At 39.8% G+C, this 20202-nt stretch overlaps 2 protein-coding genes and 1 long non-coding RNA gene across 4 annotated transcripts; 1 reads left to right on the top strand and 2 right to left on the bottom strand.

Moving 5' to 3' along the window:
* Positions 1-6814: 6814 nt before the first annotated feature.
* On the bottom strand, positions 6815-8352 carry LOC133708226 (uncharacterized). The gene is made up of 2 exons (XM_062133685.1): positions 7257-8352; positions 6815-6945 (listed from the first exon to the last, which is right to left on the bottom strand). The coding sequence occupies exons 1-2, from the start codon at positions 8290-8292 to the stop codon at positions 6821-6823; spliced, it is 1161 nt and encodes a 386-aa protein (XP_061989669.1). The 5' UTR covers positions 8293-8352; the 3' UTR covers positions 6815-6820.
* A 1717-nt stretch (positions 8353-10069) lies between these two features.
* LOC133710544 (putative disease resistance protein RGA3) lies at positions 10070-12284 on the bottom strand. Its single transcript, XM_062136645.1, has 2 exons — positions 10800-12284; positions 10070-10696 (listed from the first exon to the last, which is right to left on the bottom strand). The coding sequence occupies exons 1-2, from the start codon at positions 11949-11951 to the stop codon at positions 10178-10180; spliced, it is 1671 nt and encodes a 556-aa protein (XP_061992629.1). The 5' UTR covers positions 11952-12284; the 3' UTR covers positions 10070-10177.
* Positions 12285-18030: 5746 nt separating this feature from the next.
* LOC133708093 (uncharacterized) lies at positions 18031-19497 on the top strand. 2 transcript variants are annotated; one of them, XR_009845564.1, is made up of 3 exons: positions 18031-18825; positions 18906-18977; positions 19266-19497. It is a non-coding gene; the product is annotated as an uncharacterized LOC133708093 (long non-coding RNA). The 2 variants fall into 2 exon arrangements; XR_009845563.1 differs by having other exon boundaries at positions 19228-19497.
* The last annotated feature ends 705 nt before the right edge of the window (positions 19498-20202 follow it).

The following is a 20202-nucleotide window of genomic DNA, read 5'->3' as shown; positions in this document are numbered from 1 at the left end:
TATGATTTGACTATGATTCGAAATAGACAACAGTTATCGCAAACTGTGAGCACATTCATAAACACATACTTCAGCTGCATTATGCCGTTTGAATATACTTATCTTCTTCGTTTCCCTAGCATATGCCCAAAAGAAAACCTGAGTCCTGCTTGAATTTACTGCAGTAGTCCAGCCCGTGCACTACAGTCTCACCAGTTTGCACTATTCAAATCATTTTATCAATTTCATAGTTGTTCTGATCTTTTGTGAAGCTTCACAGTGAAGATGGAGGTCAGCGCTCCATCTGCACTGCAAGAAATGGAGACCTATATTATTATCCACAATAATGCAGTTATAATCCTTAAACTTCAACACCAGATCTTCTTTGTTAATAAGTTACAAAAGAAAAGGATATCATTCACAAAACATATGGTATATCCAGAAAGGGACAAACTTGTAACCACGTTTTAGCATACCATTGACAAAAAATATAGTCAACTTCAACAAAGAACAAAGCCACAAAGTGTTTACAGAGAATAGAGTCACAAGAATTAGAAGCAATCTAAATGCCATTATGTCTTTTTAATGGTATAACAAAATGTAGTATATCTCATGTAACAAGGCACTTTTCAGTGGCATTCCAGTCTCTAAGATACCCTTCATCCATTTAACCAGGTTTTCTAGTTGCTTCAAGTCCAAAATTGCAGCTTTTAATGTATCAGAGCTCATTGAATCTAAAACTGTGCATCAGTTTTCATCCTCCTTATTGATCTAAAATTTTAATCTCTGTCTAACCTGATTGTTGTTCTACCCTTTTCATTTACTGCATCTTTACCACCTGGAGCAACTTGGTATTCAAAGAAACCAAGATTGCATCTGAGTGAAAGGCTAGAGCGATTCGGATATCAATTTTTATTGGCTTTAAAGAACAAACCATGCAGATTATTAGATACAATGTACAAAATTCAAAATGAGTGAGGCAAGCAATCTTGATGATAATTAGAACCACTTTCAGAATGATTTCACTTTATCAGTTCTGATTTATTTCACTTGCCCTTATATATGGTAAACAGCAGAAACTGTTAAAAGAAAGAGCAAATGTGAAATCAAATAGAGGGAAGATTAGTTGTATACTTGTATCCCTTTATTACATGCTTGGAATTTTACCAATTCGTATTCCTAGCCCAAGTTCGCACCCATTTTATTAAGAGAAAAATCTAGAATCATACAGAACACCACAATCAACAAAGAGGCAACGTTTTATCGTGATTCACCCCAATTTGTCCACGGCAATAAGCCACAAATGTCAAAATAAAATGTTCTTTGTTATGTAATCTCGCACTCTCTCAACCATTCACAACAGAGAACCGGCCCCAATTACACCCAAAGCTCACAAACACTTTTATCTCAGTTCTCTCCATGAAAATTATCAACCAAGAGACTAACGCTCAAAGAACATAAGAATATTTTAGACTACAACAGCTGATGCCATTTTTGCCTGGATAATTGCTCATATCTCAGAAATATGGCTTGATACTTGAAAGTATGACAAGTGCCGAGATGCTCACAATAAGCTGCAAACCATATATGAGTAACTCATACACAAGCCCACCGTATCAAATTGTCCAGGTCCTCCAGGACTTGTTTGTTGCTCCATTCGTTAAGCTTTCATGGAAACACCAAGACAGCACAAAAATGCGAAATCCGACAGGAGGTTCTTCATATAGCTCGCAGATAATAGAAGGCTTGTTTCCTAGAAACCATGCAAGCTTGACTAAATGGCTTATCCAAGATGCAAGAGTTTGTTCTAAATATAGGGAAAAGTTACCAGCCTTTGCGAGAGCCAAACAAACTGCAGCCACCTCAGATCAGGAATTTGGTGCTCCAGTTCCTTAATCCTTGGGACAATCTGAGTAAGAGAGGATAGGAGTCAGAGTGGACATTGGGGGGGGGACATGTAATTCCCCAAACCGACTAGAACAAATTGATCAAAAAATTTATCCAAACCCACATAGAAGAAAGCATAAAATCAACATCAAAGACATGGTTTGCAAAGGAAAAACTTATCCTGGGTTTTACCTCAGATAAATGAATTGTATCATTATGTAAACGTGAATCATTATTGTACCACAAAGTGCTACTTGGAAGCAGATGATTGCAGAGATTGAAAATACAGAGAATAGTTGAAACTAATAAAAGGTAACTGAAGTTACATTCTATTTTGCTAAGTTTAGCACACAAGATGCTTGATCTTGAAAGTTTATGAAACACTTGACTACTAAGAAAGAGAAGAAAAGAAAAACCCATCAAAAGAGGGAAAATAAAAAGAATAAAATAGAACATGAGACAGCATTATATCCAATGAAACGAATACGTGCATAAGATGGAGAACTGAAGTACCTGAACTTAGTCTGCACCATGTCAAGTAAGCTGTTCTTCCATTTGAACAGGATAGAGCGGCCTAGTGAGAAATTACAAATGATGCCAAAACAATTATAAAGCCAGCACTGTAGTAAGTAAATAGCCTATAGAGCAGAGTACAATGCATTTGAACACTGGTGAATCAAATCAAAGAGGAACACCAGGAGAGAAGAAGAGGTAGGGGTTTGAAAAGCTTACAATGATTTTAGGAACTGGTTTAATTTAAAACATCAATGGAAGTAATCATGCACAACTGATATTTAAACACTCAAGGCACATGTTTCCCCTGGAACTTGAACCCCATGAACATCCCACTGTGCTAGTTTAAGGAGGTCTCTCATAGCTTCAATCCAGACCTGATTTCAAAAAGACGATTTGTCAGTGCTGAGGAAAAGAAAGAGAGAAGGATAACAAGTTTTGCTTCTTTTATTAAATGCTTCAGACAGCTTTTCCACAAAAGAGCAATTACACACTTGCTACACTGAATAGCTGTGAAGGAAAGAATATGTGGAATAGTATTACACTCAAGAGATGTTCAATTGACGGAGAGATGCGATGCCCTGTGTGATCCGAATCGACTCTAGGCTGTCACAACCAGATATCCTCAACTCCTCAAGAAGAGGGAGCGTGTCAGATACATCAAGAGCAATACACGTCAACTCATCACAATCACTTACCTCTAAATGTGTGAGACTATTGTTATTGTTCAGCATCCCTTCTGGTAGACAAGTGAGTCCCTTTACACCAATTATTGTGAGATAAGTGAGAGTGGTAAGTTGAGTGCTTATATTTTCTATTGGCATGCTGTTACCCATTCTATCCATCACCAACATCTTGAGACGTGGAAAACGACTCGGAGCATTTCTCAATTTAGGACAGTCATTGAGATGCAACTCATCGAGGCAAGGAAATACCACAACTTCTCCTTCAGCTGATATCTTCGGTGCTTCCATCCATTCAATGAGCTCTTGGCACTCGTTGATGTATAATGTTTTCAGTGCTCGAAATGAAGTTGTACCAGTGCCATAAAACTCAGCTCCCACACGTATCAGCTTATGCATCTTAATCTTAAGACATCTTAAATTAGGTAGATGGCCGAGTGTTGGGATTCCTTCACAATTGTTACAGCCATCTAATCGAATCTTCTTCAAATTTTGGAGACCCGTTATCCATGACGGAAGTCTAGCACCCATGAAAAACTCAATGTTCAAGCTTTGCAAATTAAGATGAGGTTTCAAGCCATCTAGTACATCCGTCTAATTGCCATTAGGTACCTCAAGTCAAGTATAACACGATTGAGGTATGAGACTTAATTCACTGATGATTTATTCATCTGATTTACATACGTTTATATAGAATGTTTACAGAACATTTACAGCTATATAAAACCCTTACTCATACTGCTTTCATGTGCTACACTAATGATGTCTACCATAATCATTCCGATCTAGATCTGCACGTTCCATGTTGGCATGCCATGATGATCTTCCATGTTCTGTGATTCCTAGCACATTCATAACAACTCACGCTGACACTCCCCCTCAAGTTGGCGCATAAACATCAACCATGCCCAACTTGCTTAATGAGTCATAAAACGCCTTCCTGGAAACTCCTTTGGTAAGTATATCTGCAAGTTGCTCTTCCGTTGGAACAAAAGGAAAGCTAATAATTTTGGCATCTAGCTTCTCCTTTATAAAGTGACGATCAACCTCCACATGCTTAGTACGATCATGTTGTACTGGGTTCTGTGATATATCAATGGCTGTCTTGTTGTCACAATACAACTGCATAGTACTTTTGAGTTTGAAACCCAGATCACATAACAGATTTCTCAGCCACAACAGTTCACACACTCCGTGAGCCATACCTCTATACTCAGCTTCAGCACTAGATCTTGCCACAACTTTCTGTTTCTTACTCTTCCACGTAACCAAATTACCTCCCACAAAGGTAAAGTAACCTGATGTTGACCTCCTGTCTGTAATATTTCCAGTCCAATCTGCATCTGTAAAGCCACAAACTTCAAGGATGTTGTTGTGTTTAGAAAACAATATTCCCCTTCCTGGAGCTGACTTCAGGTACTTTAAAATTCTCATAACAGCATCCATGTGACTCTCACTTGGGTTATGCATGAACTGACTCACCACACTCACTGCATATGCCACATCTGGTCTAGTATGAGCCAAATAAATCAAGCGCCCAACTAACCTCTGATAGCGAGCTCGATCAGTAAGTACCTGATCTGGATACTCAGCTAAACAATGATTCTGCTCAATAGGAGTATCAAAAGGTCTACAATCCAACAAACCTGTTTCTGTTAGCAAGTCAAGAACGTACTTCCTCTGGCACAGGTAGATCCCTTCTCTCCCCCTGGCTACCTCAATTCCTAAGAAGTACTTAAGTTCACCCAAATCCTTCATCTCGAACTCAGAGGTTAGCTGTCTCTGCAGTCTATCCATCTCAACAGTATCATTGCCGGTGATTACCATATCATCCACATAAATAATTAGAGCTGTTACCTTCCCTTGTTGATGCTTGAGGAACAAGGTATGATCTGAGTTGCTCTGTTTGTAACCAACCTTCCGCATGAATTGTGAAAATCTCCCAAACCAAGCACGAGGCGATTGTTTGAGACCATACAAAGACTTTCTCAATTTGCATATGAAATCACTAGGAGAAGCAACTACATACCCAGGTGGAAGGCTCATGTACACTTCCTCGGCTAACTCTCCATGAAGAAATGCATTCTTGACATCAAACTGTCGGAGTGGCCAGTTTAAGCTAGCAGCAAACGAGAGCAGAACTCGAATAGTGTTCATCTTGGCAACAGGAGCAAATGTTTCATCGTAGTCTATACCATACGTTTGAGTAAACCCCTTTGCTACAAGGCGTGCTTTGTACCGATTCACTGATCCATCTGCATTATGTTTCACAGTAAACACCCAACGACAACCTACAGCCTTCTTGCCTTGTGGTGACGGCACAAGTTGCCAAGTATTGTTCTTCTGCAACGCCTCCATCTCTTCCTCCATTGCCTTCCTCCACTTTGGATCCCCAAATGCATCCTGCACTCTGTTAGGTACTGATACAGCAGATATTTGATTCACAAATGATTCATATGACTTAGACAACCTCCTAGTGGACATATAATTGGTCACTGGGTATTTAGATTTGGCAGTAAGAGTAGGTTCATATCTTTTGGCTGATTGACCTCGGGTGGTCCTATTTGGTAACACATATTGCTCAACATTAGGCTCACTATTGCTAGTACCAGTGGATGGACATACCTCAAATGGGTGATCTTCAGTACCAAGGAGATCTTCAGTACCAGGGAGTTGTGGGTCAGGGGTAGAAATGATAGCAGGAGCTTCTGTTTCTGGAGGTGATAAGCTGATGCTCTCAACTGGATCAGTCAAAATACCTCCTACCTGTGCGACTTCTTCTCCGCTTCCTGATTCCTCCCCCTCTCCATGATACAGCTCTTCAAAAAATGAATTCTCCCCCTGAAGAGCTGTATCTGAGGGGGAAAAATAACTCATGTCCTCAAAGAAAGTAACATCCATAGTGACATAGTATTTTCTGGTTGGTGGATGATAGCACTTGTACCCTTTCTGATAACCTCCGTAGCCCACAAATACACACTTAAGCACTCGGGCATCCAACTTAGACCGCTGGTTTTTAGGAATATGGACAAATGCAACACAACCAAAGACACGAGCTGGAAGATTATGAAATGAAGGTAAGGAGACATGAGATGCAAGAACCTCAAATGGAATTCTTCCCTGAAGGACACTAGATGGAAGACGATTGATAAGATGAGAGGAAGCATTTACAGCATCGCCCCAAAGATACTTAGGCATATGAGCACTAAAGAGAAGGGCACGAGCCATATCAAGTAAATGACGGTTTTTCCTTTCAGACACTCCATTTTGTTCTGGTGTTTGTGGACATGTGGTTTGGTGAACAATCCCATGGGTTTCAAAAAATTCTTGGAAAACATGATTAACATATTCCCCCCCCATTGTCAGAACGAAGGACTTTAATGGTGCCATGGTATTGTGTTTGAATAAGGGTACGAAAAGTTTGAAAAGCTGGAAATACTTCATCTTTGGTTTTAAGAAGAGCAACCCATGACAATCTCGTACAATCATCAATAAATAACACAAAATATCTCATACCGGACACAGTGGGTTCTCGAGAAGGTCCCCAAACATCAGAATGAATCAACTCAAAAGGAATAACACTTTTATTAGAAACACTAGGAGAATAAGTAGCACGATGACTCTTGGCCAAGACACATGTTTCACAATGTAAAGCACACTCATCCACACCAATAAACAGAGTAGGCATGGTTTTTCTCATAAGACTAAAAGAGGGATGCCCTAAACGGCGATGCCACAACCAAATTTCACTTAGCTTATCAGAACTCGAAGTCAATGCGGCGCGAGACTGTACTCCTGGTTTCTCTCCTGCGTATGTCTGATCCAGATGGAACAACCTGCCCCTCAGATACCCCCGACCGATTATCTCCCTGGTGAGAAGATCCTGAAAAATCACATACATAGGATAAAAGGTTACGGAGCATTTAGACTCAGTATTCAACTGGAGAACAGATATCAAATGGTGAGACAAGTCAGGCACATATAACACATTATGAAGTTCTATGGTGGGAGTAATACGAACTGACCCTGACCCTAACACAGGAAAGGCCTCACCATTGGCATTGGTTACATAGGACACTGGTGGGGAAGACAGTTCAGTAAAATATGATTTGTCATAAGTCATATGATCGGAGGCACCGGAATCAATGATCCATGTATCAGAACCAACAAAGTTAGAAACCTTTAAAGCCATACCAATTTTACGTCGACCAGCTATGGAGGCTGTAGGAGTAGCTCCACCTGCTGTATGATGATCTTGGCCAGCCACTCCATAGAAATCCGGTTCTTGGACCAATTGAACAGCAGCTGCTTTCGCCTTAGGATGATAACCTTGCTTTTTAGGTTTAAGGTGTGGATTCAACTTCCAACAAGTTTCCTGAACATGCCCAAGGTTGTTGCAATAAGAACATTGAGGACGAGGGCGGTTGGTGAAGCCTTGTGGGAAACCTTGTTGATGAAGTGGGGCTGAACTCTGCTGCTGAAGGAAAGGTGCCGGTGACTTGGCCTGAATAGCTAGGCTAGATACTTCAACCTGTGCATGTTTGATACTCTCCTGCTGAGACTTATCCTTGCGGATGTATGTAAAAGCTGTGTTCAAACTAGGAGGGTCTGTCATTCTGAGCAATTCTCCCTTGGCACTGCTATGCTTCTCATCAAGCCCTCTCAGGAGTACATGTACCCTTTCTAGCTCCTTTTCCTTCTGGTACCACACAAGATCTTCCTGATTCTTGATTTTGCAAGGACGCTTCTGATCAATTTCAGCCCATACATTCTTCAACTTGGTGAAATACACAGCTATTGATTGCCTATTCTGTTGCATACTTGCAGCTTTGCACATTAATTCATGAACCTGTATAAAATCAGACTCATTTGTATATAGATCCCCCAAGGTCTTCCATATTGCTTCAGCAGTCTCACACCCTTCCACCAATTGTAGCACATCATCAGTCATGGCTTTGAATAAGATTGCCTTCACAGATCCATCATCATCCTCCCACTTAGTATAGGCATTCACATCCTCGTCACCAGGAGTTTCAGTTGTTCCAGTCACATGCCCTATCTTGTGTATGCCACGAAGATAGACGGACATAATCTTCTTCCACGTTCGAAAATTGGTACCATTGAGTTTCATACCCCCAAAAGAACCACCGTCTGAACTTTGGACAGAAACTTCAACTTTCTGGACCTCATTGATCTTGGCACTCTGACCTTCTTTTTCATCACCACCCATTGCAATAATATAGAAGGAATATCACACAATCACAGAGTATGCAGCGGAACAGATCGTGCAATAATAATAATAATAATATTATTATTATTATTTTTTTTTTTTTTTTGCACGGGTTAAAAAAAAACCTAAACCTCAGACCAATTGTGGAGTTCTGGTCCACAGGAAACTGAAGGCCGAGTCTGGGGTCGAGTCTGAAACCGGCGAGTGAAGGAGATCAGTGGGTTCTTCAAGGGCGGCGCCGGTGAGAGGAGAAAGCCGATCTGATCTGCTTTCGAGTTGGGTTGGTCGATCTGGAGGCTTGAGTTACCGATCTCGAGAAGGAACACAAGATGATCGGTGGTCGATATGGAGGCGAGTAAGGGTTTAGGAGCGGCGCCAGTGAAGCTGCGCGGCCGGGGAGAGGATGAAGCAGATGAAGCCTTGCTCACGGGTCTGATGCAGGAGCTCGGGTCTGATGCAGAAGCTCGGGGCCGACGGTGATCTGGAGATCGAAGAAGACCGACGGTGATCTGGGCTTGCTCACGGGTCTGATGCAGAAGCTCGGGGCCGACGGTGGTCTGGAGTCGGGAGAATTCCGTGGAGACTTGATCACCAAGAACGGGTCTGATGCTCGGGTTATGGCAGAAGCTCGTTGGAGAGCAAATCCGGATGGAAACGATCTGGAGATCAAAGTTTTACTTTGGGTGCCCAAAGTAAATCGTTGGGTCTGGTGAGAGGTGACGACAGGAAGCTGAGGTTTGAGATGATCTGCAGGTCTAGGCGGTGCTGCAGTTTGCTGAGGTTTGAGATGATCTGCAGGTCTAGGCGGTGCTGCAGTTTGCTGGGTTGGATGAGTCCGATCTTGGGACAGATGAAGGATGTCGATCCGGAAAGATGAAGGCAGACGAGAAGCCGATCCGCTTGGATGAAGGCTGCCTGCTTAATGGATGCAGAGAGCAAATTGCTCTGAGATGGGTGTAGAGAGCAAATTGCTCTGAGATGGGTGATGAATGATTGCAGGCGAAGATCGGTCTGGTCTTGAACAAAGAATTAAGGAGACAAAGTCCTTTCGGATCTCTGCTCTGATACCAAGTCAAGTATAACACGATTGAGGTATGAGACTTAATTCACTGATGATTTATTCATCTGATTTACATACGTTTATATAGAATGTTTACAGAACATTTACAGCTATATAAAACCCTTACTCATACTGCTTTCATGTGCTACACTAATGATGTCTACCATAATCATTCCGATCTAGATCTGCACGTTCCATGTTGGCATGCCATGATGATCTTCCATGTTCTGTGATTCCTAGCACATTCATAACAACTCACGCTGACACCTCACCGGGTGTCCACTCACATGTTAACTCGCTCAAGTGACTCTTCTCCGCTAAGCAAGCATTCTTTGCTTCTTCTCCATCCTTTACATGTTCTAGCTTATAGATAATTAAGTGGCCTCTCAAATGCTTCAACCCAGCCAACTCCTCGATTGCAGGACCAGTCCCCTTACCCACATTAAACCGAGGTAATGTTTGGATTTTAGTTAATCGCCCCACAATCCCAGCCTCAAATTCCATTGGCAGGAATATGTCATCTTGATAAAGATGCCTCAAGTTGATCAAATTTTGAATCTCCTTTGGACACTTATTGAGCCACCTCGGTAATCTCAATGTTTGGAGGTTATAGAGCTTTCCAATAGACTTTGGCAGTGCTTTAATTTCTGTTTGGGAAAGATCAAGATCTAGATACCTCAAGTGCTTCAACTTGCCAAGTGAATTTGGTGACTCCTCGTACTCTGCATCACAGAAACTTAAGACCCGTAAAGCTCTCAACCTTGGTAAAATGATATTAAGGACCTTGACACTTGAAAAGAGTGAACGTAGTCTTGAAATACTTGTTTATGGAATCCTTTTTAGTTCCGAAGTCGGAATCCGTGCAACATGTCGAATCTCATGACCATCCATCTCATGATTGAGGTCTGGTGTCAAGCTCTCACACTTGGATACTTCTATTGCAAGATCATGCACAAGATCGTACATCTTGGATTCGGTGATAAAGCCATCCTCATCCTTTTCAGCATCCTGAAACAAGGAGCTCTCCAGTAGAGTATCAAAATACCTGCTGCCTATATCCTCCATTTCAATCCCCTTGCTTTGGAGATCATGAGAAGGACGGAGAAAACCTTGAGCCATCCACAGTTGGATCAGGTTATCTCTTTCAATTGAGGAACCTCTCTCGAGCATCGAGCAATATGCAAAACATTGTTTCAATGGTGATTCCAAATTGTCAAAACTCAACCTCAGAACTGACATGATCCTGCTATCGTTTTTGTTTGATGATACTTGCCATATTTTACTTTCCAGAATTGACAACCATTCGTCGCTACTGTTCTTAGAACGCATCAAGCTTCCCAAAACCTGCAGTTATTTAAGATCCAAATTTTAGCATAGCTTCATCTATATATACCAAATAGTTCATCGACACATTGAATAATCAATAAGGTGATCAAAAATACCGTACCTTTGCTGCCAATGGAAGACCAGCACACTTTTTGGCAATTTTCCCCCCGATTTCCTCTAGTTCTGAAGGTATCAGAGCATTAGGATCCGCAAATGCTCTATCCTTCAATATGGACCAACATTCATCATCCGATAGAATCCCTAGATCGCACCTAGGAAGTGTTTCCATTATGGATGCAACCTTGGCACTACGGGTGGTGACGATCACAGAGCTTCCCTTGGCAGAATTTAGTTGCGACAAACAACCCATCAACTTACTCCAATTATCACCTTCCTCATTCCAAACGTCATCAAGTACAAGAAAATACCTTTTGTCTTTCAACTTCTGCTGGAGGCTTTCCATCAATGCTTGCTGATTTGAAGAGTCTATTCCCGTCACGCCACATGATTGCACCATTCCATGTAAAATTGAGTTGACATCAAAAATATTAGATACATACACCCAAAACGTTGTATCAAAGTACTTTTTCATTTCACCTTCTTTCAGTTTGTTGGTAACTGAGCGAGCCAAAGTTGTTTTACCTAGGCCTCCCAATCCTACGATAGCCATCACCGAAGGAATATTTTCTTGATTGTGGGAGGTGGTCAAGGTTGCAATTATATCTAACACAATCTGATCCCTTCCAACAATTTTTGCATCTTTCCTGGTGAATTCAATTATCTCTGGGAATGCCGTTGTTTCCCTGTCCCGCCTACGTTGACTTGCTGCTGCACCTCCATTTGATCTGCCGAGTCCCACAATGGCTGCTTGCTTGTAGAGATCATCCAAGGAAGTGTTGATGTTGTAAATCTTGCGTGCCATCTTGAGACGAGATACAACAGGATTGTTGCAGAAGAAGCCGAGTATCTTCTTATCCAGGCTTGTCTCCTTTATAACGATCCGATGAACTTCATATTCTATTTCATCCAGAATATCGTCTGCATTATAAGCTACGCTTATAAGCCTCTTCATCCAATCGGCCCTTGCCCGCAGTTTCCGATCTTCAGGTTCATGAGCAGCATCATGGATTATATTTCCAATCAGAGTTGAGGATTCTTTGAGCTTATGTATCTCTTCGCGGAACCCCAAGACGATATCGAGTCTCAATTGATCAGTAGCGAGTGAAGTCACCTTACTCAGTACTTCTCCGGCAGCGGCTTCAGCGAGAAACATCGTACCGGAGTTTTCAAAATCACTCTTAATCTCAAGGCAGAGAGTGTTCTAAGTAGTCTTTTGTTCTTGTAAAAGCTATAGCTGGGCAATAATGGATTGTTGATGAAAATAGATGCTCGGACAATAATGATCGGCTCTTATGAAAGCTGGGCACTAAGCCCCAAGTTTGAAAATTATGCCAGCTTTAAATCCATGACAGTAGGTCGGTAAAAGTGAAGCTTTGAAAATTATGGAGGAGCCCGCTGAGATTCCTTCAAGCATGATTGAAATTATTATGGACAAGAGGAAATAAAGGTTGAGTTGCCTCAATGGCCATAACTTTAACCGTAAACCCTAAATCCATTAGAAATTACGCAAGGGTGCCAAATTATTGGAACACCCTAAATCCTAGAGGTTACGTGTGTTTGATAGTTAAATAATTTAGCTGCAAAGTAATTGGAGTGTCCTACTTAGCTCTAAGTTTGTTTTTTTGTTTGTTTGTTTTTTTTTTTTAGTTCGCTCAGAATAGAGTCAATAGACTATAGAGTGTTCGAAGTAGTCTGTCGGTCTTAACGGTTGAAATTAGACGGTGGGCATGGTTGTCGTAGGACCCCCTGTGCTTCACTTTATGCTAGCTGTAGCTTTCTGTATGGCCCGTTTGGTTAGCTGGAATGTCAAAATTGGAAAAGGATTTATTTTCCTTTCTAGACGCATATAGAATGGAATATGATTTGGTATTTCCATGTGAGTGTTTGGAATATTACTAGAAATTAAATTTTGGAATTAATTTTTCATTTCTATTGTAGTGTTTGGTAAGTCATAAGAATGAAATATAGAATTATAATTTTCAATAACGCCCTTTTACTAATTAAAGTACATCAATTTATAAGGAATATTGGTGGGGAATATAAATTTTTGGAGGGATAATTAATGTAATTTTGCCTTTGACAGTGGGAAATGGAAATAGAATACCACCCATGACTAGGTAATTCTATTCAGGCTTTATGAGGGAGTCAATTTCCAGTCAAATCTTATTTTTTATTTCATTTCCAATCTTTAATTACAACCAAACAGCACATCTGAATGGAAAATGAAATTAATTCCCATTCCATACCATGATTTCCTGCCATCCAAACGGGGCCTATGTACCGATGTACCATGGTACGTAAAAGTGAAACTTTGAAAATTAAGGAGCTGGGGTTGAAAGTTTGGTGGACAAACTTGAAAATTTGGTGATCTAAGGCCATGTTTGGTTGGTGGAAAGGAAAAGGAATCATTTTCCTTTCCTTTGGGAAAGTGAATCCTGAGGGGGGAGGAACCAATTTCCTCCACTTTTTCCTTTCCTTTGGGAACCATTTTTCCTTCCTTGGCTGTCCCAAACGCAGGAAATGAAAGTGTTTCCTTTCCCGATGTCCAAATTCTGGGAAACAAACATGGCCTAAGAGTAAATTATTGGTAGCCAAGCCATAATTGAATCAAGGACAACAAAAAAGCTCAGAATCACGTGGACGACGACTGACCAACTTACTACGAGTTGTAGTAGTCTGAAGGACCTAGTCTGAAACTCTGAATTCTGAAATCGCTCTTGATTTGATGCTGCTGCAGCTGGAGTCATATCTGCAACAGTAGCTTCATGAGTTCTTTCTTACTCGTCTCCTCCATTTTCGATTTTCGACATCTTCAATTTACTCTCAAATTTTTCTTGCTCCTCTCATTGCTCAAAATCTAAAATCATGTAAACTTCTATAGGGTAGATTTTTATTAGGTCAGAAAGGTATAAATTTCTCACAAAAACAAAATGACATGGTCAAAATAGCAGTATAATAAAATAAGAAAAATTGAAAAATTTGAAGTATATTTAAAAGCTATTTAAAACACAAATTCTAAAAAAAATTGAAGTCTCACCATTAGAAATGTAAATATATAGAGCTGTTTTATTCATCCAACCAGTACCAGTCAGGAAGGCAAATTATTTCCCTATATTCTTTTCGGTTGTTATTGTCATCTCCTCTTTTTTGCCCTCAATTATTTTAGTGGATGACCCATGGGTAATGATTTCGAAATTGATATGAAAAGATGCATGTAGACCAAATTTGGGAATTTAACCAAAGAAAAAAGACTAAATTTGGGGCTTTTTTTTTTCACTCTTTTTTTGGATTGATCGTTGTATACCAAATGATAAATGCTTTCTAGACCTAAAGACTCATCCGCAAGAAATCCGGAGAGCCGATAAGGTATTGCAACCTCTCTCATAGTCACATTTATAATTCAGCAATTACACTAAACCAATCTAGTGTTCGAACACAGAATATGAGGGCTCCATATCTTAAACGTTACAGTGAGGGAACTCAATGCAACCACTGAATTGCTGAACCACTTAGCGTGATTAGCAAATTTAGGTCCTTAGGTGTACATTTCATACAAGGTAATTTCAGTGATTGCATAACCAAACTTAGATACAATACATAACATACATAGAAGTTATTAACTGTGTGGTGGTGTGGTAAATGTCATAGACGTACATTATTATCTCCCTTTTAGACACTCCTACAAAAAGAGTTTTCTAATACACTATAAAAATAATGCCTTCTGCATCCAAAGTTGGATTCAGTTAGCCTAGTCTATTTCAAAATCTTTTGTGAATACAAAGCGACATTAACAACATTGTTCTAAGAAAGGTGATTTCAAATTTTCAAAACTGACATTTTCCTTTCCTTTGCTCCTGGCAATTGCAAAACCTCGCTTTTTCTCTCCAATTTCTGGCCATTCACCTGCAGTGTTTCTAAAACGCATCATGCCTCTAAGACCAGTTGAAATAGAAGTTGGAATATAGAATTATTCCTACGTAATCAATGGGGAAAAGCAATAATAATCCATAATGAAAGTTGATGCCCCACTGGAAAAATATTATCGTGCATTTTATTATTTAAATTTTTTCCATCACTTTTTGTCACCCCAAATTTGAAAATAAAATAACCCTCAATAGGACGCAGTCTCTTCTGTATTATGAGTTTATGACCACTCTAACTTAAATAGGATATGTTATGTAGTTTCTTCATTTACCTTACTTATATATTCAAATGACCTTCATTAAGAATTTTTCCATGTCCCTGTGCACACCTAAACCCATAATTCTCAAGTTTTCACTTATTATACCCCTGCCTCCCAACTCTCTCCCTTAGTAACTGTTTGAAGGGTGGGTAGGGGTTGGGTTTATTAAATAAATTTTTAAAAAAAATGTTTGAAGAAAATCAAATGTAAATAATACTTTCAAAAAAAAAAAATCAAATGCAAATAACTGTCGACGGTGGTCATACACATTTATCACCTTTTAGTACCAACAATAAATTATTGGTAGCAAGCCATAATTGAATCAAGGACAACAAACGCTCAGCATCACGTGGATGACGACTGACCAACTTGTAGTCTTGTGGTAGTCTGAAATCGTACTTGATTTGATGATGCTACTGCGCGCTTGAGTCATTTTTGCAACAGTAGCTTCATAGACCCACCCGAATGAGTTCTTTCTTGCTCCATCTCCATCATAATTTTTCACATCTTCAATTCTCCCTAGTTTTTCTTCCCCCTCTGATAGCTCAAAATCTAAAATCATGTAAAACTCCATAGGGTTATATTTTTATTAGCTCAGAGCCTCAGACAGGTATAAATTTCTCACAAAAATAAATTGACATGGTTAAAACAGCGGTATGGTAAAAAAAAAAAATGAAAAAAATTGAAGTCTATTTAAAAACCAAAGCCTACGAAGTTCGAGACTCAACCATTAGAATTTAGAAATGAAAATATATAGAGCTTTCTATTCATCCAAATGGTACCACTCAGAGAGCCAAATTATTGCCCTCTCCTCTTTTTAGTTGTATTATTGCTCTCTCCTCTTTTTTACCCTCCATTATTTTGATGACTGATCCATGTATAATGAATTAATGATTTCAAGTTTTTCAACATTGATATGAAAAGATGCAAGTAGGCTACACTTGGGGATTTGATAAAAAAAAAAGAACAAAGCTAGTAGTTTTTTTTTTTTCCATTCTTTTTGGATTGATCGTTGTCATAGATGTTGATATGTAGATGTTAGGAAAAATTTTAAGAATGGTACATGAAATATCGGTCACTCCGAAGTTCGGTACATCAAGTTTCAAAGAATTAAGATCGGTACATGAAGTTGCAATCCCAACCAAAATTGGTACATGCCGTTACATCCTCCGTTAGTTAGTGTGATTTTGGTCAAAATTGTAAGGGCAACTCCGTCTCTTCAAGGATTGACAAAAAAAGATGTTTGGACCCAAAATGAGCATTTTGGCCTGACAAGGCATGTCTTGGAGAAATTGAACCAATGTCAGTGGCTCAAGCTATATATTGTCGACAAGTTCGAAATATATATATTTAGAGGCTAAATAAAGCCTACTATGGAAGCATGAAAAGTCAACTATAGCACATTTTCCTACTTCAGTTAGGAGAAACCGAGCTAAACAAGGAAGGAGGGGTGGCAGACTGACCAAATGAACTCGAAATGAGCTGAAACTCTGCAGATCCATTCTAGACAGCCCAAGAATCATTTCTTATGAAGAGTGCCAGAGCTAGCTTTGAGTGGAAGGCCTTCAAATAATTAGTCCAATTTTCTGCAGAAGCAAAACTGGGAAACTGGACCTGTAAGAGGTCCAGCAGCATTTCCGGCCCAACCACATGGAAATAAATTCTGAAATTTTACCACAATAATCTACATTCATGGTGGATCATTTCATATGAAGAAATCGAAGGTTGAATCTGAGTTCTTAGTGGAGATAAAAATGAAGGAATAAAGGAGCCGAAAGTGCTTCCTTATCTCCCAAATTCATCATTCCTATTAGTGCTCCACCTCCATCTCCACCTCCCTTATCTCCCAAATTCATCATTCCTATTAGTGCTCCACCTACACCTCCACCTCCCTTATCTCCAATTAGTGCTCCACTTTCATTTGTTTAATGCCAAAGTAGTTGGCATGGTAGCCTATAAATAGAGGTTACATTGAAACACAATACACACATTCACATTCAACAACAACATCTCTAAGATGATCTAAGTTCTCTCTAGAGCAAACCTCTCTAAGAGCAACTCCTACTCCTCTCCTTCTCTTTCTCTTACCGGTGATCACACTCCTAGTCCTAGTCTTCTCAGAAGCCGACTTTCAGTGCCACCAAACCCTCTGTCAACGTGCTTCGGTCCTAGTCTCCTCGGGAGCCGACGGTAGTGCCTCGACCACAACGGTTACAGAACCAACCAAGCAAGGGTAACGCCCTAGCAACCCAGCCAAGCTAAAGTCACGCTTTAGCAAGATCTCAATACTTCTCGGTGATTTCGCTTTGCTCAATCTGCAATATTGAGTATCGACTTGTGAACAAGAAGAAACTTCAGCAAAGTCCTCACCACGAGGCACAAAGAATCCCGGGACGAGGTTGGTGCTCTCCTCGTCTACAATCGCTTGATAGAAGTCAGGTCAAGGGACACCCCCGACGACCGCACCCGAACGGTGCTGGCACGCCCGCGCAAGAAAAGAGACTGTTGACCAGCTGCAGCAAAATTGGAGCCAAACATTTTGGCACGCCCAGTGGGACTACACTAGAGTCTTTTTGCATTTGTTCGCCATCATTGAGATGCTAGGGGAAAATCTTTACCAAAAGAAATTCCTAAAGTAAATAGATGGTCAATGTTGCCACCACTGGCGATACTGCCATTAATGATGAGTTTATGCCTATTCCCATCCCAGAGGGGGCAAGCATTGATGAACAACTCGCGATCATCATGGCCAACATCGAGAGGAATAAAGAAAAGCAAGCCAGAGACATGGCCATTTTGATCGCAAAAACAAAGCAGAGGTTTCGAGATTGGGACCTAGAAATTGAGCAGAACGCTCGAGAAGAGGTCGTTTATGAGACTAACTTGCCTATAGGTGGCAATCAACCTAAGAGTCTCACTGGTGAGTCACAGCCTTACACAGAGGCTGTGCATGGAAAAGGTCATCAACAAGATTGTTCTTCTGACAATACAATTGTCGCTGAACAAATATCTGATTTCTCCATTGATCAAGCCAAATACGTGGCTACTGATCAGATGCATGGGGGGCAAGATGGAGCCCATGTTCATTCTGTTGATCACCAAAAGGAATTTCTTAAAAATTCTAATAGCCAAGCGGTGATTAAATATGATCTAGGCGACCTAATTGTTGTTTTTGAGGCTCTTGATCATGAGAATTCAAACCAACAAGTGGTCGTCTATAATGGCCAATCTGTGGCTAATTCTATGCCAACAAAGATACTTGGGGGGCAAGATTACTCCTCCTACGAGCCAAATTTTTCCCAAGTTTTCGATGAGAAGTATCTTTGTTCTTTTCCTACAAGCTCTCACAGGAGGGATTTTTACCCTACAAATTTTGATACATCGGAGCTTGGAATGAAGCATAGATGGCCTCCCCCGTGGTCTTCTAGAGGTTAGCCAAACATGGTGCTGCTAGCTTCTTTCTTTCTTTGCTTTTAATTTTCTGTTAATTTTTCGTTTCTAGTTTTCTTTTCATTAAAAAATAAATAAATAAATAAATAAATAAAAAAAGAGAAAAATGAAAATACAAAAAGAGTTCAAGATTGTGCATCGCTAGATGCGAAGGTAGTGTCTGGCCTAGCTGTGGCTTGAACCTAGTTTCTAATATATATTTGGAGGCCATTTGACTTTAATGTCGAGTTAAGAGATCATCTATGGTAAATCACGATAATGCTAATTGGTAGATTCTGCGCTAACCGGGGTGCTAACTATAAATTCCGCCCTATATAGATAAGAGACCATGCTAACTAGGAGATGTTGAAGCTTTGGGACGCAGGGATCTACACCTGGCAACTTCACCAAGAAGGTAAAGCCAACTTCACCTCTGAATTTTTGAAGCTGTAAATGTTCTAGTTGGATTTCCTTAATTTGATTGTTGTTTGGCAGAACTTGACTGGAAATAGATGTTTATCTGAGGCCAAAGTCAATAAGATTTGTAAAGCTGCTGAGAAGATAGTGGTTAGTGCTCAATTTCTTCTTAATATCTAGATGCAATTGAAATCCATGTTCTGTTCTTGCTTGAAAATCTGCAGAAGTATCTTCTAGGAAGATGTTATTTTGTTGTATTACTTTGAAACTCCATTCAAATTTAATCTAATGAAATGCAGTTAAGGAAATACCTTATTGTTTAATCTAATGAAGTATCTTTTTTTGTTTTTTCCTCCTGGTACATTGTTGATATGGGAGTGTCTTCTTTAATTTAAATTAGGTATGTTCATACTTTACAATAGGACAATATTGCAACAGATTCAAGTGCACACCATGATGAAGATGGTATTGATGAAGATGGTGCTGAAGATGTTGCTGATGAAGATGATGCAAACTCTAATGAGGACTTCTATTAGATATATTGTTAGCTTCCTTGCTTAAGAATGATTGTGTTATAAAGACCAAATTTTGAATATTTATCTTTTTCTGAACATGTATGAATGATTAACTATGTTTCTTCTAATGCCATTGTTTTTTATGAACATTTAATTGTCTGCTTGTATATTTAATAAAAAAATTATCTTGATTCATCTACCTCTTACAATTAGGTTAATTGACAATTAAATTGAATGGGAGGAAAAACGAATAAATCTCATGGAAAAACATTTCCGACCACTAGATTATAATTTTTTTTTCGACAGGAAATATCAATTTTCGAGGAAAATATGACCCTTGTAACTTATTCATTTTCGATGCCAAATAGTCGTCGGAATTAAATATTCTTATCGAAAATAGTTTTTTCCGACCACTACTATTTGTCGGAAATAAGTCCTTGGAAAAAAATGGATTGGCTAGCAACCAATTTTTTCCTACAAGCAATGAATTATTTCCAACAAGCATCTCTTGTCGGAAATAATATTTGTCGTCGTTGAGGAGTGAGAATTCCGACCACCGACAAGTTATTTACGACCACGTCTAGTCGTCGAAAATATATCTTTTTCCGAGGGTTGGTCGGAAAAAGACTATTTCCGATGATATTTTTTCCGAGGACCACCGACGGCACCTAGCCGTCGGAAATAGCTTTTTCCAACGGGAAAAGTGGCTTTTCCGACCAAATCGCACCCTTGGAAATGACTATTTCCGATCACCTTGATATTGGGGAGGAAGAAGGAAGAAGAAGAAGAAGAAGGAGAAGGGATACCTAGATTTGGGTGTCCGAGAGAGAGAGAGAGAGAGAGAGAGAGAGAGAGAGATG

Source organism: Rosa rugosa, chromosome 5, assembly GCF_958449725.1.
Source record: "Rosa rugosa chromosome 5, drRosRugo1.1, whole genome shotgun sequence".
In the NCBI taxonomy this organism is placed as follows: domain Eukaryota; kingdom Viridiplantae; phylum Streptophyta; class Magnoliopsida; order Rosales; family Rosaceae; genus Rosa; species Rosa rugosa.
This window is presented reverse-complemented; position numbering and strand designations above follow the sequence as displayed.